This window comes from Bufo gargarizans, chromosome 5, assembly GCF_014858855.1.
Source record: "Bufo gargarizans isolate SCDJY-AF-19 chromosome 5, ASM1485885v1, whole genome shotgun sequence".
Taxonomy (NCBI): Eukaryota; Metazoa; Chordata; class Amphibia; order Anura; family Bufonidae; genus Bufo; species Bufo gargarizans.
Genome location: NC_058084.1, coordinates 318,218,108 through 318,239,846, shown reverse-complemented (window position 1 = coordinate 318,239,846; position 21,739 = coordinate 318,218,108). Strand labels below are relative to the sequence as shown.

Genomic DNA, 21,739 nt, shown 5'->3' with positions numbered 1-21,739 from the left:
GCTGCTGACTGCCCTCTAGTAGCTTGCCCTTGCTGAAAAGTGGAGCCAAGCCTATGACATATAATACTTCTTGTGGTGAGGGAACTGAAAATGACAGAGGAAGGTTCAGGAAAGGTGGGGGCACAGGGCCTGCTCCCACTCTTGGCTGGGGGTGTCTGATGTCAATTGGGACGAAGTGGATGACCGAGTCAACCATTCAAGAACCGCTAGGTTGCTGGTCAATACACCGCTAGATGACACCGAAAGCTCAGGCCTCTCGCTGAGACCCCTGCTGCTGCGCCCCTTACTCCACTGCGACCTGTGCCTGTGCCAGAAACATTTAGACCTCTGCCAATTCCCTGTGCAGGGCCTGACACTTTTCTGTCTGACATACTGTTAGATCAAATAAATAAAAAGGAAATTTAAACACCCCAAAAAACTCTGTAATTTTCTCACTACAGCACACAACAGCTAATAAGCCCTTTTTTAACCACTAATACACACCAAAAAGGGCTGCAATTTTCTCACTTCACCACACAATGGCAAATACTTTTTTGTGCCACAAATACATGCCAAAAAGGGCTTTAGAACATATAACTGCACAGCTGAACTGCAAATAGGTCCTTATTGTTTTCCACTCATACACGCCACAAAAGGCTTTAAAAAAAAGATAACAGCACTGCTGAGTGGCAAATATAATTTTCTCTTTTTCCACTAATACACGCCACAAAAGGGTTTAAAACAAATAACTGCACCACTGAGCAGCAAATATATTTTTGGTTTTTTAACTAATACACGCCACAAAAGGGTTTAAAACAGATAATAGCACCGTTGATTGGCAAATATATTTTTTCTTTTTCCACTAATACATGCCACTAAAGGCTTTAAAACAGATAAATGCACCTCTGAGCGGCAAATATATTTTAGGTTTTTCCACTAATACACAGCACAAAAGGCTTTAAAACAGATAACTGCACCGTTGATCGGCAAATATATTTTTTCTTTTTCCACTAATACATGCCACAAAAGGCCTTAAAACAGATAACTGCACCGTTGAGCCGCAAATATATTTTTGGTGTTTCCACTAATACACGCCACAAAAAGCTTTAAAACAGATAACTGCACCGCTGAGCGGTGTTGAGGAAGGGTTGAGACGCATGCATATATATATGCATGCAAACACGTGCATGCATGTATGATATATATGCATGCATTAATCACGTTATAGGAGGATGTGCACAGATGTTCCCAGCATCTGCACATATCTGCCCTTAGTGGCCCACAGGGGCTCATGGAGGCCCCTGTGGGATACATGTGACTAGTTTTAATATATGTAGGGGCTTGTGCCCCCTTATAATGTAGCAGCCTGTGCCCCCTTATATAATCTGTGCCCCTTTTAGATGTCCCTAATATTAATGTATACATGTGTATGGATGTGCCCCAAGCATCCATACGCATGTATATTATACAATATTCCCCCTCCTACACCTGAAACCAGGTGCATCGGTGTGAATGTGCCCCAAGCACTCACACCAATGCAATCTGGCTAATTGCATCAGAATGACCGGACAAGGGTCCGGTCATCCTGATGGATACAAAGAGCTCAGATTCAACAGAATCTGAGCCCTTTGTTGTAATTATCTCCAGCGCCGCTGGAGATAATTATGCATGACAGAAGAAGGGGAGAAGCCTCCCCTCCTTCTATTATGCGCATTCCGACAGTGCGATTACTATCGCACTGTCCGGAATGCTAGGTGCTGCAGGCGGGAGATCAAAGGCGTCTCCTGCCTGCAGCGCGTCCCTGATGTGCTGGCCGGCGCAGTGACGTCATATCACTGCGCCGGCCCACATGGATGATGGGCGGCGCGGCACGGGAGTGCGGGCCGCCGGGGTTAAATATCCGGCGGCCCGGAACTCAAGTTAGGTAGGGTCAGGGCCCCCCACGTGGAGGAGAGCGCGTCCTGCGCTCAGGAAAAGGCGGCCGACCGGACCCCCCCTTCCTGATACCCCCCCCCCACAGAGAAGAGAGCGCAGGCAGCCACCTGGGTTGTGCTGCGCTGTGCTAATACAGAGGATCGGGACCCCCCCACCTGAAAGGGAGCGCATCCTGCGCTCAGCCGGACCGGACCCCTGCCGCCCCTACTCCCCCAGGAAGAGGAGAGCGCGATCGGCGCTCTGTACAGAGCGGCCCCCTGGCTGGCGAGGATCTCCCTAGAAGAACGAGCAGAAGGATTAAGTATCCCCCCTACCACTATCCCACCAACGTTTCTGCCCCTTTATTAACCCCCACTCCATTAACCCCCCACTATCCCACCAACGAACCCCCACTTAACCCTATAACCCCTGGTGAACCCCTTTCCCCTGATTTACCCTGTTAACCCCTGGTGGACAACCCCTGTTTCACCACCTCCCCTGATAAACCCTTTCCCTGCCAGGCCTTACCATACCCCTTAACCCCTGCTATGACCCTTAACCCTTCCTGATTCCCCTGAGTTAACCCCTGATCCCCTGGTTACTACATTTGCAGGGAATTAACCCTTGCATTACTGTGTAGCTGTATTTGTGTCGGTGGCCTGCATACACCCCTGCAGTGCCACCATTAACCCTTGTCGTATCTTAGGGATAGAATTAGGTGGGGTGGGTTGTTATATACTTGTATGTGTGAATTGTATAGATCGTTTATGGGTGGAATTAGGAACGTGTAGTGTAGTTTAGGATTGTATATTTAGTGCTGTATTGTTAGTGTATTGCGTGCGTAGTGTATTGTAAGTAATAAATACTGTGTTACTTGTAACTATCTGTGTAACGTGTAGTTATTAGCGATAGTTAGTTCAGTAAGGCGCATGCAGCTAGCATAGCGATTAGTGTAAAGCATAGAGAAGGTATTGTGTAATTATTATATAAAGGCATAAATAGGCGGAGTCATCACTAGACGGCTCCTCCTATTTAGGAATATTAATTATCAATATTTGCATAAATATTGGTGATTAATATTCCCCCTTTACAAGCGGCAAATATATTTTTTGTTTTTCCACTAATACATGCCATAAAAGGCCTTAAAATAGATAACTGCATCGCTGAGCAGCATATATATTTTTGGTTTTTCCACTAAGACATGCCACAAAAGGCTTTAAAACAGATAACTGCACCGCTAAGTAGCAAATATATTTTTGTTTTTTCCACTAATACACACCACAAAAGGCTTTAAAACATAACTGCACCGCTGAGCGGCAAATATATTTTACTTTTGCCACTAATACACGACAAAAAGAGCTGTAATTTTAGCACTTCCCCACACAACAGCTAATAAGCCCTGTTTTTCCCACTAATACAAGCCAAAAAATGCTTTAGAACATATAACTGCACTGCTCAAGGGCAAATAAGATATAGAAATATTGCCTTGTAATAAACCCTGTTAATGCCTGTTCCAATAAGCACTTGCACCCTAATAAGAAAGGTTTGCTGGAATTACAGAGCTTTATAATGGCAATTTGGATCCTCAGTCAGTGCTGCAAGGTGTAAGAGGAATGTTCCCATTACCCAGGCTGTAACCTCCCCTACTGAACCATTTTCAACATTAAATCTGTGGAATGGGTCCCCCCTATCCTTTCCCTACACCTTGAATAATTTTTCCCTGCACTTGTAAATAGTTTTTTTTAACACAAACAAGTTTTTTCTAGCACTGTCCCTAGCGCCTGCAGACGTCTCTCCCTGCACTAAGTACACTGGTAAATGGCAGAATCTAAGATTGCTGCCGCTATTTATAGGGATGCTGGCTGCTGATTGGCTGCATGCACGGCATTATGGGTGAACCCGCCTTCCCAGAGTTCTTTTCTCCATGTCCTTACACTTGCAGCAGTCCTTACACTTGCAGCAGCCATTTTTGGAAAAAATGTGATTAATTAACACAAAGCTCGAGGAAATTCATCTTCGGTGCGAATCGAATTTTTCCTGAAATTCGGATCAAATTCCATTTTGGCAGCTTCGATTCGCTTATCTCTGCTTAGAGATGAGCGAATTTATGAAAAGTTAGATTCGGCTGATTCGCTGAATTTTACGAATAAATTTGCTTCGTGACGAATAACTTCATCACGAACTGCATTTTTTTGTAAGTTGCAGGTGCAATGACAGAAAGCTGCGATAGCGCCACCCCCGTTATTGTACCCCTCAGATTCCGCGTTTATACATGATTGCGGCATCTGAGTGTAAAAACTGTGTAAAATGAACATACATTTTTTTTTTTAAATCAAAGTTACCGCCTCTATTTGCTCGCGACGGGTCGGTCGCAGCCATCTTGCTTGAAGATCTGGAGTAAAATCTCGCTTAGCGCGAGATTACTTCATCACAAAGGCCGGCGATCTTCTATCAAGATGGAGGCTGGCAGCCTGTCGCGAGTAAATGGAGGAGGCAAGTATGATTTTTTTTGTTTTTTACACTATTTCAGGTTAAATCGATTCGTTAACACAAAGCATGAGGAAATTCGGCTTCGAGTCGAATCAAATTTATACTGAAATTTGGATCGAATTCCACTTCATGGGATTCGATTCGCTCATCTCTACTTAAAATACTGTTTGTTATGGACGCAGCGTATCTAGGGCTGCCATCTTTCCCAACAAAAAAATGCTGGCCAAGTTTACGATGGCAAAAACAGCATGTGGCTTCAGGGCACAGCTGTACTCTAGATTTTATTTGGCACCAGTGCTTTGGTAATTTTTTGAGGTTTGTGACATTCTCGTTTTTTTATTTTGTTCCATTTTTAAAATAATATACAGTCAAAAATGATGCAAAGGTATAAAATGTGAACAGATGTTATAGACTGAGCTCTTATTGAGAAGCAAATAACCATAAAGGCAGGAAATATATCCTATACCTATTTCAGTACTGCCTTCCAGTGTCATGCCAATCTCAGCTTACACTAGTTTGCCATATGGTTTGTTTTGAAAAACTGAATGAATACTAGTTGTTTACTGCGACAATGATTGAAAATATTTTTTCTATCAGTTAAAAGTTCAAAGAAGAAGTATAAAAAAGAAACATATTAGACATTTTCCCTAGTGATAATCTTTATCACTATTAGGCCTCTTGCACACCACAGTATGTATTTAGCGGTCATCAAAAAATGGATCCACAAAAAATACGAATGACATCCGTGTGCATTCCGTATTTTGCGGAACGGAACAGCTGGCCCTTCATAGAACAGTACTATCCTTGTCTGTAATGCGGACAATAATGGGACATCTTTTTTTTTTGCGGAACGAAAAATGCAGCATACGGTTCGCAAAAAAACCCAGAACGGAAACGGAAATAAAATACGTATGTGTGCAAGAATCCTTATTGTAGCGTGTTATGAGTATTACTAGAAAGGAAGCCTGTATGTTTTGTGGTAATGATCAGGTATAGCTAGGATAGGATAAACATATAATGCAAACATTATTGCTGTTTGTGTGTGGCGAAGAATTGTTTGGTGTAACTTACTTGACGCTGTGATTCAGACACTGGTAAACGTCTGGGTCTTGGAATCAATGAATGGCCTAATTAGATGCATTGGAGTGATTAGATGAGCAAGAGCTCATCTTCTTACTCCTTTTCTGGAAAAAAGATTCCTCATATGGGACAATCAGAGAGCAAGTATTCTCTCTGATTAATAGGGGTAGCGGGATTGATAACATGCACAGACATCCATGTTACCCTTCCCCTTGCGGTCATACATTTATACAGGGAGACAGGATCTGTGTCTTTTATCTTCTACTTACAGCCTATCAGCATGTCCCCACTGTCTCCTTCCACTTTCTCTTCCAGGCTGTCTGAGATCATCACCAGCTAACGGGAGAGGACTGCTTTATCTGTTACTATCTCAGGATCCAATTGAGCTAGAGCACCATGATCAAGATACAGTATTTATAAATTAGGTCAGCAGTGAGAGCTGCAGGATTATGCAGCTCTCACCTTTTTTAAAGGCCATAAATCTAGTGGCATGGCACCCAATCCTGGTCTTCTTTTAAAGCTAAAATTCTTAGCTTTCATTACAGATCTAGCTCAATAGTAGTCCAATAAAAAGCCCTCAGAAGTAGCTCACACTCTACTGTCACACAGCCTGAACGTAGTTCATTCAAAACAGTATTATCATTTCCTGCCTGAGTGAACTGGTTTTGGGATGATCAGTGGGGGGTAGATTAAAGCTGGCCATGCATATTAGATGTATTTTAGCCACACCTTCATATTCCAACTGGACCATCTAATGTGTACGGGGATGTCCTGACTTTCCCTCAACGGTAGAAATCAGGGAAATATGGATCGGGCTGTTTATTGTATTCTTATGTCAATGTTATTTTAGCAGGAGCAGTTTCCCAGAAATGCCAATTGGCACAGATCAATTGTGTCTACAGGTAAATTTGGCTCTAATTGCTGGCATCATAATAAAGGTTTAACGTGAATTTAAATAATAAATAATAACAGAACAAAGGTCATACAGTAATGAATCAAAATTAAAAATATTCCATCAATATTTCAGTGTTATTTCTGTTAGCATATTAAATTAACTCTGATGAGAGTCTAGAATGCTTCATTTATTTTACCAGTTTGTACAGTTTTGCTTTGTGCTTAATAATAAATGAGAAGGTTCCCAGGCTTACGGCTTGGACACAGTACTTATCTCAGTTTAATTCTCCAATATTCCTAGATTTACACATTGGTGCTTGGCTTATGATGTAGTAGGCTCTGTAAACAATTCATAAAAAGTGCTTTAGGATGTCAGCTCAAGTCAGAATATGAATTCAGAACTTCTTGAAATGTTTTTCATGTCCACATTTCTTTCCTTCAAGGATTGCTGATGCTTTATTGATCAGATGCAATAGACCAGTGAGAGAAAAAAATATAAATCATTATTACCAACAGTGAAAAATATATTTCAGGCAAACTGGCAGCTAAGATCTTTGTCCGTAAACCTGTATCCATCATTTCATTGTAGTTGTTGTCAATAGTGTTCAGCGAAGCATTAAAATCAGAATTCGGTCCAAAGTTTAGGGAAACTTTGATTTGCAATGAATCAGAATTTTCTCGCACTTCGTGGTAACGAATCAGGTTTTCCTAAAATGGCAGTTGTAAGTGTTACAAAGTGAAAGTAAGTATAGAGGAGACAAGTCTGGGAACGCAAAATCACCCATAATGCCATGCAGCCAGCCAATCTGCGGATAGCCATCCCATGTCACAGCTCTATAAAACCCTCATCCTGCACGGTATCCACTATTGTTCTGTAAGCTGAGCATAGTGAGACATGTGGAAGCGCCCATGCGCTAGGAACTGTGCGGCTGAAAACGATTAATAGAAGAATATTGGATAGGGAGAGTGCAGGTAGACTTATTCTGCATCAGTTTTATTTATTCCTACATTTACTTATTCCTACATCAGCTGTGAACTAAGATATATAATTTAATACTAGTAATCAAAGCCTTTATTATTCCACTGCTACAGCGTGTCAACCAATACCATCCAGTCAGCACCCCTTAGGGGGGCCAGCTCTTAATGATGACTATCCTCATCTTTTGCTGGCTTTACTTCTTCCAAATCATCCTTCAAAGTCTCCACGTCCTAGAAAACTCAGCAAGATGCAGCGAGAGGAGGAGCTGGATGTTCCTGATGACATATACTCATCAATATTAGATGATGTGGAAAAGGAGGAAAAGCAGAGGGCAGAAGAAGGGCTCTCAACTGTAGGACAGGAGAGCGCTGGGGTTGAAGAAGTGATAGCTAATATTTGCTAGGGCATTATGACCCAGGGCTGAGAGCTCATTAATCAGATTTAGCTGTCCTTCATTCTGCAAGATAAGAGGTGTTTTCCAGGTGTTTAATACTGATGAGCTATCCTCAGTATAGGTAATCAATATCAGATAGGTAGCCACCCACCACCCCTGACAATCAGCTGTTTGAGGTGACCACAGCACTCCTGTGACCTACTGGCAGCTTACTACGTACAGTGCCGTCCTTTACATAGTGGCTATGCTTGGTATTTCAGCTTAACCACATTCATTTGAATGTGACTGAGCTGCACTTAGGCAACATGACTAAGGAACATGACGTCAGTGGCCTCTTCAAACAGGGGAGAGGAGGGATGCCTGGAGTTGGACCCCCTTTGATCTGATACAGATGACCTATCCTGTGGATAGGCCATTTGTATCAAAATCTCACACAACCCCTTTAGCCCCATTCTTTATATATGTGAGTGCTCATTTCTGATCCTTTAGTGGAGAAGAATATATCCCAACAAATGCCTTTTCTTGAGGCTAATAGTACCTGCCTTACTTCACATATCCAAGCACTCTTTCTAGTTACAATATCTGGGTAAAGAGATGAGTTTTCACCACCTATGTACCAGAAAAGTTATATTGTGCTAATCTCTAAACTACTGACAGCCATAAGTAAATCTATTCAGTTTGCAATCATTAAAACTACTGTGTTGTTGGTGGTACTAAGTTGTACTCCATAAATATACTGCTATAGTTATTCTGGTAATAAATCCAACCCTTACAGTGTTTGAAGCTACTCCCAATAGAGATACTTATTCCTACTGTGCTTTTATGTCTGTTTGACCGTTTTGCAATCTTTCATGACAAAACACACTTTTCAACGATGAATGTCTTTTAATTTAATTTTATACGCAATGCTTTGCATTATTTCCAAAGTAGCGTTATATCCACATGTTATTAGGGCCGGTTCTTATGACTATTTTTAAAAAACATACGCACATTTCTTTCGCCAGGAAAAAATTTGCATTTTTCATGCGTTTTTTAATGCTTCTTTGAAGTGTCTTTTCTTAAACTAATGGGTGTTCACTTCATTACAAAGCTGATTTTCTGCTTGAGGTTTTTGAAGCAGATCTGTGCAGATCTGTGCCAAAAAAGTATGGGAAAATGAAAAAAAAATAAAAAACACATGGACTTATTTTCAGCTTCCTATTAATTTAAATTAATTTAAATAGGAAGTTCAGCACTGATTCTTCCCCAAGATACAGTATGCTTCTTTTTTTTCCATGCTTCTATTTTACATGTGTAAAAAAAAAAAAAAAAAAAGAAGTGCTGCTTCCCATTGAAATGAATGGGAAACAGTTTTGAGGCGTTTTTGGAGCTGATTTTGAGGCAGAGACGGTCAAAATCAGTGCGAAAAAACTGTGTGAACTGGCCTTTACAAAACTAATATACCACAACTTTGTGAACATTATATTTATTTTGCACCATGATGCTGTATTAATCATTTTTTATTTTCTGCTTTCTCTCTCTGTGTACTTTCCATTCTCAAATCATTCTCTTCACATGACACAAGTCTTGAATGCTAAGATAGTAAAGCCAAGTAGATGCTAATTCTCCGGGAGAAGCAGCAAAATGAAATAATTCTTGATAAAATAATCCCTCTAGTATACTTTTTGTAAATGAGTTCTAATACTTTCTTTGTCTAATCTGTTTCAATAAATGAATAATGTAGAATAGCTCTTAATAGACATTCATATTGTGAACATATAGTAAAAAAAAAAGGAAAAAAAATGACATGAACATCCTGATATACCCAGGGACCCCTGGCTGGTGAAGGATTAGGAAGCGTGAGCACTGGCCTCATAAGAGTCTGTAAGACCCTGCATGTGTCGTAAGGGGATAAAGGCTGGAGCACTAGGCAAAAGCACGGATGCAGCAATATGGTTAGTAGCTCGGCGTCCATGCCCACAGGGGAGAGCAGGGCAGCGGTGGCCATGGGCAGCTGTCCTAACAGTATGGCACTGGGGGAGCTGATGGCACTAGGGGGAAATGATGGCATTGGGGAAGGTGATGACACTGGAGGGAGCTGAGGACGCTGGGGGGGGGGAACTGATTTTGCTGGGGGGAGCTGATGGCGCTGGGGGGGCTGATGGCATTGGGGGAGCTGATGCCACTGGGGGAACTGATGGCATGGGGGAGCTGATGCCATTGGTGGATCTGACAGCACTGGATGGAGCCTGATGGCATGGGGGAGCTGATGGCACTGGGGTAAATGAAGGCACAGGGGAACTAACAGCACTGGGGGGAGATGATGGCACTGGGGAGGAGCTGATGGCATGGGGGGTATGATGCCATTGGCGGAGCTGATGCCCCTGGGGGGAGCTGATGGCATGGGGAGCTTATGGTACTGCCAGGAGCTAATGGCATGGGGGAGCTGATGGCATGGAGGAGCTTGTGGCACTGGGGGGAGCTGATGGCACTAGGGTAGCTGATGGTGCTGGGGGGAGCTGATGGCATGTGGGAACTTATGGCACTGGGGGGCTGATGGCAATTAGTTTGTTTCTTATTAGAGTACTCGATTAATCGGTAGAATACTTGATTACTAAAATAATCTATAGCTGCAGCCCTAGTTTCTTCTTTTGTGCAGTAAGATCAGGGACCAGAGGCTAGAGTACTAGATAGAAGCATGGAGACAGCAGCATGATGAGTAGAGCAGTGTCTGTGCCTGCATTGAAGAGCAGGGCATCAGCAGCCATGAGCAGCTGTCCTAAGACATCCTCCTCTTCATATTAACAATTATTTTATGTTGTCTCCTTGGCCTATAGGCTTTTAGAGGAAAAGATGACAAATACCCTAACTCTATTAATTGAGGGGAAAGGCTCTATTAATTGAAGGGAATTCTGTCCAGCCAGTTGTTTTATGCCAGAGCTGGGCACAAGGGATATATACTAATGCAAGAAGCCTGACTAATAAAACCGGTGAACTGGAATTAGTCATGTGTGAGGAGAACTACGACATAGTGGGAATAACTGAGACATGGCTGGATGATAGCTATGACTGGGAAGATAATGTACAAGGTTACAGTCTGTTTAGAAAAGATCACCAAAACCAGAGAGGGGGAGGGGTCTGCCTTTATGTAAAGTCCGGTCTAAAGCCCACACTCTGCGAAGATATAAGTGAGGGCCATGAACATGTGGAGTCATTGTGGGTAGAAATACATGGAGGCAAAAACAATAATAAATTACTAATAGGAGTTTATTATAAACCACCTAATATACCAGAGTCCACAGAAAATCTGCTACTAAACGAGATAGACGAGACGGCAAATCATAATGAGGTGGTTATTATGGGGGACTTCAACTACCCAGATATAGACTGGGAAACTGAAACTTGTATATCTCATAAGGGAAAAAGGTTCTTGGCAATAACCAAAGACAATTACCTCTCCCAACTGGTTCAGGACCCGACTAAAGTGGCGAATCAATGGATGTCGTATATCTGGACTTCTCCAAAGCATTTGACACTGTACTACGTAAAAGGTTAGTATATAAAATGAGAATGCTCGGACTGGGAGAAAACGTCTGTATGTGGGTAAGTAACTGGCTCAGTGATAGAAAACAGAGGGTGGTTATTAACGGTACACACTCAGATTGGGTCACTGTCACTAGCGGAGTACCTCAGGGGTCAGTATTGGGCCCTATTCTCTTCAATATATTTATTAATGATCTTGTAGAAGGCTTGCATAGTAAAGTATCAATTTTTGCAGATGACACTAAACTGTGTAAAGTAATTGACACGGAAGAGGACACTATACTGCTACAGAATTCCTTCCCGACTCCAATCAGGCAATCAGAATAACTCCCTGGATCAACGACCCCTCTCTGGTAGCTATAGCCTGTAATATTATTATGCTCCAGAAATATATCCAGGCCCCTCTTGAATTCCTTTATTGTACTCACCATCACCACCTCCTCAGGCAGAGAGTTCCATAGTCTCACTGCTCTTACCGTAAAGAATCCTCTTCTATGTTTCTGTACAAACCTTCTTTTCTCCAGGTGCAGAGGATGTCCCCTCGTCACAGTCACAGTCCTGGGGATAAATAGATGATGGGATAGATCTCTGTACTGTCCCCTGATCTATTTATACATAGTAATTCGATCTCCCCTCAGTCGTCTTTTTTCTAAAGTGAATAACCCTAATTTTGATAATCTTTCAGGGTACTGTAGTTGCCCCATTCCAGTTATTACTTTAGTTGCCCTCCTCTGGACCTTCTCCAACTCTGCTATGTCTGCCTTGTTCACAGGAGCCCAGAACTGTACACAGTACTCCATGTGTGGTCTAACTAGCGATTTGTATATCAGAGAAAATGTATTGTTCTACATTTACCAGCTCTTTTCTACCTCCCACCACACACACATACACACACACCTTTCTAAACTAATTTGCTCTTGGAAATTCGTGAGAATCCATGTTGTGAGGCCAAGATGGGCACCCTGCTCACTGAAGGATCAGATTACATTATCAAATAATTCTATGGAGAGGGAATGGTGTGGAGGAGGGATGAAAGTTATAGGAAAGGATAAATGTATTCCACAATGGTCCCATTGACAAATACAACTTGTATTTCAAAAAACAAGTTCTCCTGTGGTTACGTTGATAGAAAAAAAGGATATGGCTGTCAGAAAACAGTGACGTACAAGTGAAAGAATGTGGTATGCCCATATCACCATTCAGTTGTAACTGGCTGCATTCTTAATGGGTTAACTATTGAAAACTGTTAACAGTTCAATTGACTTTGTAGTATTGAAGTGTTAGACCCCCTACACATATGTCCGGCTATCCATCTCTGTTCCCCTCTGGCATGAAGCAGAAAACTTTTGAGGGGATCATGCACATACTGTACATCGGAAGCATCGGTTGTAATGCTGGATGCTAAATAGTGCCGGAAACAAAAATTCAGCATATTCAGTTTTTTGTCTGGTGCTATCACTGTACAGATGTTGGATCTGTGTGCTGAAGTACACTTATATCAGTTGTGACCAGCTCCAGCATAAAAAAACTGGCTAGGCACAACTGATGTGAACCTAGCCTTGGTCTCTAGTGCACTATTATTACAATCTCCACAGTATGCATTGCAATCTTATATATATATATATTTTTTTTTTTGTTTTGTTTTTAATGAAGATAATTTATGAAAAATATCAGCAATAAAAACATTCAGAAGTAGCTAAACAAGCAGAAAAAGTGTAGTCAAATTCTCAAGACTAGCTAACTAAACTGAAATGATGTAAGAAAAAGGCACACAGCCACAAGCTACAGTATGTGTATCATGGTCATGCATCCTATTATTCATGATTTACGCATTTTATTGCATTTTACACTATTTGTTTCCTCACTGCTTTCAAAATGCTTTGATGACAAGTTATATTTTTGTAAGCATCTATCTTCTGAAGTCAGTTTATGTTCATCTTTTGACAAGGCATCTTCCATACAATGGCTGTTATTTCATCCTACAATATCATATTTCTTTGTCATCCATGGAAGATGATTTATTTCCCTTTATCCACAAATTGTTTCTTTAATCTAATTCATATTAATGCTGCTGGGAGGAAGTGATATATAAAATGGTATTAGCTATTTTTAGGCTACATTGTGCAACAGGAATTTTAAAAATCCATCATTATTGATCAGGGTCATGTGCATTTCCTAAGACACCAAATCTAATCATGAATGAAACAACCACAAACTATGCATAAATACTGTAAATGTGTTTCTAAATATACTGTAACTCAGTACCAGTATGATAGATGCTCTTCAGTGCTATATGCAAGCATCTGGTGTCTAGAAATGACGTATTAGTCTTTAAACACTTAGACTATACTCAAACTATAGATGGAAGTTCAGTTTGGAGACTCCATTATTTATTTATTGCCTTATGTGATGGCAAGAATAGCCCAGCATGCAGCTCCATTATGACAGACACCATAGCAAAGTCACAGAAAATAATGCACTAGAACAATAGATGCAAACATAATACATTGACTCTAATGATAAAATATGAGATTCTTAGCCAACATATTTTGATCAAAACACATCTGTGCCCATCTACCCAGTGCCATGGTAGTCTCAGGTCAGGCAGGTCCTACTCTAAACCTACCTATGCCGTTGTGCATCTATATTCAGGAGAGCAGACCCTGCACATATAGTGTGTTGCTCCTAGTTACCTCTACGTGCTTCAGCAACCAATGAGAAGTGGAGCACACACAGCTATATGTACCACCTTAATCAAGGTCGCCTATTAGAAAGTGCACATGAATGCTACTCCCAGGATAGAAGCGCATTCACACCTGAAGGTGCCACTCCTTCAAGACAAATTGAAAAAAAAACAACAACATAGCAAATCATAATGGAACCCTGATAGACCCAATAGAACCTATGCCATTAGGATCCCTTATTTGATTAATTAGACACAGTGTGGAGAATTGCATTATAAACTCAACATTACTTGGATGCTATTTGGGTGGTCAGATTTTAGCCATTCATCCTTGAACTAGAGAAAATAATAACATTATCCAATGTTCTTTAATAGTTTTATGACTGTAAATTATAGACATTATATCTGATCTTTGATCGGGGATGGGCATTTTGTGCTGTTCTTAGTGGTAGTAAGCGAGCAAGCCCATTCAATGGATGATTGTTTTAAATGATGGGGATATGCAAGCGATTGGGTAAGTAGAGAAAATAGGAAATGCATAAATCAACTCTCCTTTTATGATGTTTACCTCCATAAAGTATTTCTAAAAGAATAAAGTGTAGAAAGACAGCATTTTAGAAGGAGCAACCAAGTGGGTCATACTTGCCCATGCTTGGAGGCCTACTATGCCCTTATCTGGGGTGTATTATCTGTAAGTGGGAACTATGACGTTGTTGCTCATTAGAGAGAATTTTCTTTATTTTTAAAACCTCATTCTTTTTTGTCAATGAAAGGATAGCATAGTATTGCCTTTGTATATGACACCAGTGGAGTGTATGAAATCTTGTAACATCATTTCTTAGATATCAGAGTTCCTAAGAGGCAATATGAAAAAAAAATAAACTGGAAAAAAGGGCCAGCACTGATAGGAATGTGTAATAAAAATACATATTGTTTATAGAAAGTGGCAGCAGTTTAGTTGTGGCATCACATCTTCATCAGGCATGTGATACTCACATTGAAATGTGTTGCTTTTTACTTTCTATATCCAATTTGTTTCTATGTTTATTACACATTCATATTGGTGCTGGCTCTTTTCTCCTGTTTGTTTATATTGCATCCAAGCCAGCGGTGATCTTTGGATCTCCTACTCCATGCCAAGCTGTAGCTGAGGAAACATTAGATGCCATTATCAGTGTTGGCCCTGGTTTGTACAACACTATAAGGTGGGCGGATTTCCTTTAGTCTCCCTCGCCTCTTGTTCAGTTTAGTGGTCATGCTCTATGTGGTACAGAGTTCATAAGATCCCTCAGCTGCCACATCATTTCTCTCTGATGTTGTGTGGACCCTCTGCGTACATTCTTCACATCACGTTTTTCCTACCCTTTTAATGAATACATTGTAATAAAAAAAATACAAAAGTGCAGCACACCACAATTTTGTATCCTGCAGAGTCCGGTTAAAAAATGTATATGTTAACATACAAATTTTCTTTTACTATGGAACTCTATAGTGAACAGATCCCACTGTATGACATGCATCTGAAGCATCCGTTAACATGTACGTTTTTTGCATACGTTAAGCCACTGGAAAAAAAACTTGATGTCAAACCCAGCCTAAGCCATGTGTGTCTTTTTCCAGTGTGTCTGCATCAAAACCAACTTATGTTTTTAACAAATGTCCAAACCAAGCCAGGTATATGACCCGTAGGAAATTTCATTCAAAAGCTAGCAGTGCTAAATGGAAGAACTTGATGACTTCCAAAAGAAGAAAACTCAACATACAGGGCCATATCTCGAAGTTCCTGGCCCACACACCTTATTTGTTATTATGCTGTCCAGGATCTATCTATATTATAATAGTAAAGTAATTATTAATATAATCAGTGTATTCCAGAGATGTATCTGTTGGTGGTGAATGGGGTTGCACCAAAGCCCTGGAGTCTGGGGGTCAAAAGGCTCTGTGCCCCTAAGGAGTCAAATAAGCAAGATTCCAGCTCACCACTACTTGATGGCCTCCATTCCCATGCACAGACTTCATGCCAGCTACAGATAATACAAAATATGAGAAGTTATGAGACCAGGAGACCAGTACTATAAAGTATGTGTGATAGTTGTGGGAGACCTGTGAAAGATACTGCATTAGAACTGAGAAGATTCAAATTATGCCTCTTGTACTGTCTACACTATATCATTACAATCAGGCTTATAGGTTCACCCAGGAACTAGGGATCACAAGTGATGGCAACCCTTCACCACCAATATCTGCACCACCGTCAGCACCTGACAACAACTAATATAGAATTTAACTAATTTAATATAGAAATGCTTGTTATTGATCTCTTATTTTGGAAAATGTATTTTCATGACAATTTTTTCTATTTTCATAAAATTTTAAGGCCGTACCCCGCAACAAAGCAAAGGCACATATATACCGATTGCTATCACGGAAGAACTGGAAGAAGGAAAGTGGGGAGCCAAAATTATACTCAATGATTACAACTCTGTCACTTTATCGATAACGTCTGCTCCAAACTGCATCATAGGCAAATTCCGTATGTATATTGCTGTGTTAACACCTCACGGAATACTAAGGACACCCCGAATGTCCAACACAGATACCTATATTCTCTTCAACCCATGGTGCAAAGGTAAGGCTATTGCCTTCTGGAACATTTCTATACACATGTGTCGGCTTCTCTATGCAACACTTCTTGGATGTTTATAGACAGAGGGGGCAAGGCTTCAGCAAGTGTGAAAACGGCACAAAACTTAGATAATTTAGATCTTCTAGTAAGCTGACGATTTATGCAGGTTTCTAACACATTTGCCAGCATTATATGTAGAGCAGCCAACCCATTTAAGGAGAACAAATAGAAGAAGAAAAAGGGTAAAAATTTTGGAAAAATGCCCCTTTAACAGAGGTCGCATAATTTTGTTCAGTAAAAAAAAGGAATAGGTTCTCATTTACAACCAACCACCTTTCATGTACAGTATAATGCAGACTAGTGACTTGAAAGAGTTTCCTTTTAAACCTCTTTATAAATAAAACCCTATGGGGTAATTTATCAAACTGGTGGAAAGTAGAACTGGCTTGGTTACCCATAGAAAACAATCAGATTCCTCCTTTCATTTTGGACAGCATCTTTGGAAAATGAAATTAGAAATCCGATTGGTTGCTATGGGCAACTAAGCCAGTTCTAATTTCCACCAGTTTGATAAATGACCCCCTATATTTTTTTCATCAGCTACACATACGTGTCTTTCAGTCATATAATTTTATTTGCATTTATTCCCATATTCATTGTTACATTTTGATTGGACCATCCTCTGGAAACAGCCTACCACAGCAGACAAACTGAATTTACACTCATACAAGGGGCACAATAAAAAAAATAAAAAAAAATAAAAAAAAACTGTTTTATCTGTTTTGATATAAGTGTAGTTGTGGGTGAATATTGTGGTTATGGCGAAAATTTGGTTTGTCGGCTGCAGTGCACATTGTAATTTTATTTGTATATCTTTACACAATATTTAGCTGCAGAGGTCAAAAAAGATCTTTGTGGGACATATACATTTTATATATCTATTTTTTTAAGTTGTTTACTATTCACCAGTAAGTGAAGCTTCCATAGGAGCTCCATTTGGGTGTTCACTGTGCGCTGTGTAAGCTGCAGTAGAGAAGACAGAAGCATTTACAAACGGCTTGTGTCTCCTCATCAGGTTGGCCATTAATAATTATTAATCTAATTACTGCAGCCTGCCTTCTGAAACTGAAAATGTATACTTACCTGCTCTCTGCCGCTCCGTTCATTCTTACTGGCTGTCTCCACTGAGTCCCTGTTCCTGCCCCTGGAGTGTTCACATTTGACGCTGCATGGGCATGGTCGCATGCTCTGCTGCAGCCAGTTACTGGCTTCAGTGGTGATGTGCTGTTTCTGGACACATCACTGCTGAATCCAATCATTGGCTGCAGAGGAACATGTGACCATGCCCATGGAGCACCAGATGAAAACTCTTCGGGGACCAGAACATGGACATAGCAGAGGCAGTGAAGACCGGTGGTGAATAGTTAAGTATGAATTTTTTTGTTTCAGGAGGCAGGATGCAAGCATTATATAAAAAGATAACCATTACTGGAAAACCCCTTAATGAGTAAGCTGCAACCAGGAAATGCACTGATAAACCAGATGCAATGTCTTGTAGGGCTAGCTCAGCTGAAAGTAATCATGGTTTTCACTTAGCCACCTGTTGCTTTTTTCTGGAAAAAAGTACTTTTAATCCATAGGAAAATGAAGAGTTACTGTAAGTTCACCGAAGACGGGCCCAAGACACCCTATGCACCCTTGCTCCTCCTACTTCCTCTGTTGCCCCTCTCTCACCAGCAAAACCAGGAGGGGACTGTGCAGGAACCTGGCTATGTCAAGAAGGAGGAGGGGGGCTGGTAAAGGAAGCAGGAGGGGCAAGGGGCACAGAATGACTTGGGTCCACCCTTAGTGCATGTAACAGCTCATTTGCATATTGATTAAAAGTACTTTTTCTCCAGAAAGAAGCAATAAATTGCTAAGTAAAATATTATTATATTCAGCAGAGATAACCCTACAAGGCATTGTGCCTGGTTTAACAGTGAATTTCCTGGTGACTGACTCCCTTTAAACCCAGGTCATACATTAACAGTTACACAGGTTTAGGCCAGGTTCAGGCTCAGGACAGTGCACCATTTATGTACCGTATGGTGCATGGAAATAAACTTTTTATTGGAAACTGTAGCCTTGCTTGCCATAGCCACCACTGAACTTTAATTTTCTAAAGAACACAATAAAAAATAAAAAGTGAACCCTGGTGCCATAGACAAGGCCACTTTTTTTATATATTAGGTCATTTTTAACAAATCGTTCATTACAGTAGTCTAATCCCATGTCATTCGCTTATGAGAGGCCAAAAATCCTAAGATTTTAAAGCAAAATGGACGCTTTCAGATAGTCCTGTTTAATTTTCCAGCTTTTCCCAAGGTGTTGCCAATTATCCATTTTTATCTCTTAGTTTTTTATATTATGAATGTTTTCTTTTTAGCAGCAAAGAAGTATATGGGCTTGTCAATGGAAATGATCCTTCAGTTTAATTTGTATTTGCATTTTTATTCTTATTATACCTTTAGTTTATATATATCTTGTTTCCATAGATTATACTACTGATCATTTAACCTCAGTATTTATAAAAAATGTTTTAATCATATTCATATTTCTGCTATTACAATAGACGATGCAGTTTACATGGATGACGAAAAAGAGATAGAAGAATATGTCATGAATGATATTGGTGTGATTTTTCATGGAGAAGTAAACAATATAAAGACAAGAAGCTGGGAGTATGGGCAGGTGAGATCTTCTTTGCAACGTAGTTTTCCTAATGACTTATTATATATAGTGTTGGGAATGCTCCACTTAATGAGCAGGTAATTGGTCAGATTCAAGTATGCATTTTAATTGATGACCCATCCTTTGTATAGGTCACCAGTATCTGATTAGTGGGGGTCTGACACCCAGGACCCCAACCAATCAGCTGTTTGTGAAGGGCACTCGTAGTAGATTTGCTTAGGCGATGTTATGTCATGTTTATCGGTCATATGGCCTAGGCGCAGCCACGATACCAAGCACAGCCACTATACAATGTACGGCGCTGTGCTTGGTGAACAGGAAGAAGGCCACTGCGCTACTGCAAGCACCAGTGGCTTCTCAAATAGCTGATCAGAGGGGGTCTGGGTGTTGTATCCCCACCCATCAGATACTGATGACCCAGTCAGAGGATAGGTCATCAGTAAAAAAAAAAGTTTCATTAAACCCCTTTAACCACTTCAGCCCCCCTAGCTTAAACCCCCTTAATGACCAGACCACTTTTTACAATTCTGCATTACACTACTTTCACGGTTTATTGCTCGGTCATACAACTTACCACCCAAATGAATTTTACCTCCTTTTCTTCTCACTATTAGAGCTTTCATTTGGTGGTATTTCATTGCTGCTGACATTTTTAGTTATTAATCGAAATTGACCGAAATTTTTGCAAAAACAATGACATTTTTCACTTTCAGTTGTAAATTTTTTAAAAATAAAACACATTTCTATATAAATTTTTCTCTAAATTTATTGTTCTACGTGTCTTTGATAAAAAAAATGCAATAAGTGTATATTTATTGGTTTAGGTAAAAGTTATAGCGTTTACAAACTATGGTACAAAAATGTGAATTTCCGTATTTTGAAGCAGCTCTGACTTTCTGAGCACCTTTCATGTTTCCTGAGGTTCTACAATGCCCAGACAGTAGAAACACCCCACAAATGACCCCATTTCAGAAAGTAGACACCCTAAGGTATTCGCTGATGGGCATAGTGAGTTCATAGAAGTTTTAATTGTTTGTCACAAGTTTGCGGAAAAATATATATATTTTTTTTCTTACAAAGTCTCATATTCCACTAACTTGTGACAAAAAATAAAAACTTCCATGAACTCACTATGCCCATCACGAAATACCTTGGGGTGTCTTCTTTCCAAAATGGGGTCACTTGTGGGGTAGTTATACTGCCCTGGCATTTTAGAGGACCTAAAGCGTGAGAAGTAGTTTGGAATCCAAATGCGTAAAAAATGCTCTGTGAAATCCTAAAGGTGCTCTTTAGAATTTGGGCCCCTTTGGGCACCTAGGCTGCAAAAAAGTGTCACACATGTAATATCGCCGTACTCAGAAGAAGTAGGGTAATGTGTTTTGGGGTGTATTTTTACATATACCCATGCTGGGCTAGAGAAATATCTATCTAAAAGTCAACTTTTCCAATGTTTTTATACAACGTTGTCATTTTACAGAGATATTTCTCTCACCCAGCATGGGTATATGTAAAAATACACCCCAAAACACATTGCCCTACTTCTCCTGAGTACGGCGATACCAAATGTGTGACACTTTTTTGCAGCCTAGGTGTGCAAAGGGGCCCAAATTCCTTTTAGGAGGGCATTTTTAGACATTTATATTCCAGACTTCTTCTCACGCTTTAGGACCCCTAAAATGCCAGGGCAGTATAAATACCCCACATGTGACCCCATTTTGGAAAGAAGACACCCCAAGGTATTCCGTGAGGGGCATTGTGGGTTCATAGAAGTTTTTTTTTTTTTTGGCACAAGTTAGCGGAAATGGATTTTTTCTTTTTTCTTACAAAGTCTCCCTTTCCGCTAACTTGTGACAAAAAGTTAAATCTTTCATGGACTCAATATGCCCCTCAGCGAATACCTTGGGGTGTCTACTTTCCGAAATGGGGTCATTTGTGGGGTATTTATACTGCCCTGGCATTTTAGGGGCCCTAAAGCGTGAGAAAAAGTCTGGAATATAAATGTCTAAAAAAATTACGCATTTGGATTACGTGAGGGGTATGGTGAGTTCATGTAAGATTTTATTTTTTGTCACAAGTTAGTGGAATATGAGACTTTGTAAGAAAAAATAAATAAATATCAATTTCCGCTAACTTGTGCCAAAAAAAAATAAAAAATCTTCTATGAACTCGCCATGCCCCTCAAAAGTGATCTTTTTATAGCGCCGCAGCGATTTTACGGTGCTTTTGCAGTGATCAAAAAAATTTCTTTCACTGCGATGGGGTGGACTGAACGCAAGTGAGAGCACAAGATCAGGCCTGATCGGGCGAACACTGTGTTTTTTGTAGAGCCTATAGAACATGTCCTATTCTTGTCCGCAATTACGGACAAGAAAAGGCATTTTCTATATAGTTCTGGCAATGTGCGGATCCGCAAATGCGGAAAGCACATTGCCGGTGTTCGTGTTTTGC

The 21,739-nt window shown here is 40.4% G+C and overlaps 1 protein-coding gene across 3 annotated transcripts in view; it reads left to right on the top strand.

Annotated features, from left to right (window-relative positions):
* Positions 1-21,739, top strand: part of F13A1 (coagulation factor XIII A chain) — a 186,183-nt gene that overhangs the window by 60,792 nt on the left and 103,652 nt on the right. For all 3 annotated transcript variants that reach the window (XM_044294621.1, XM_044294619.1, XM_044294620.1), the window contains exons 4-5: positions 16,313-16,564; positions 19,173-19,291. In XM_044294621.1, the coding sequence (XP_044150556.1) occupies positions 16,313-16,564; positions 19,173-19,291 (371 nt within the window). The remainder of the gene's footprint in view (positions 1-16,312; positions 16,565-19,172; positions 19,292-21,739) is intronic.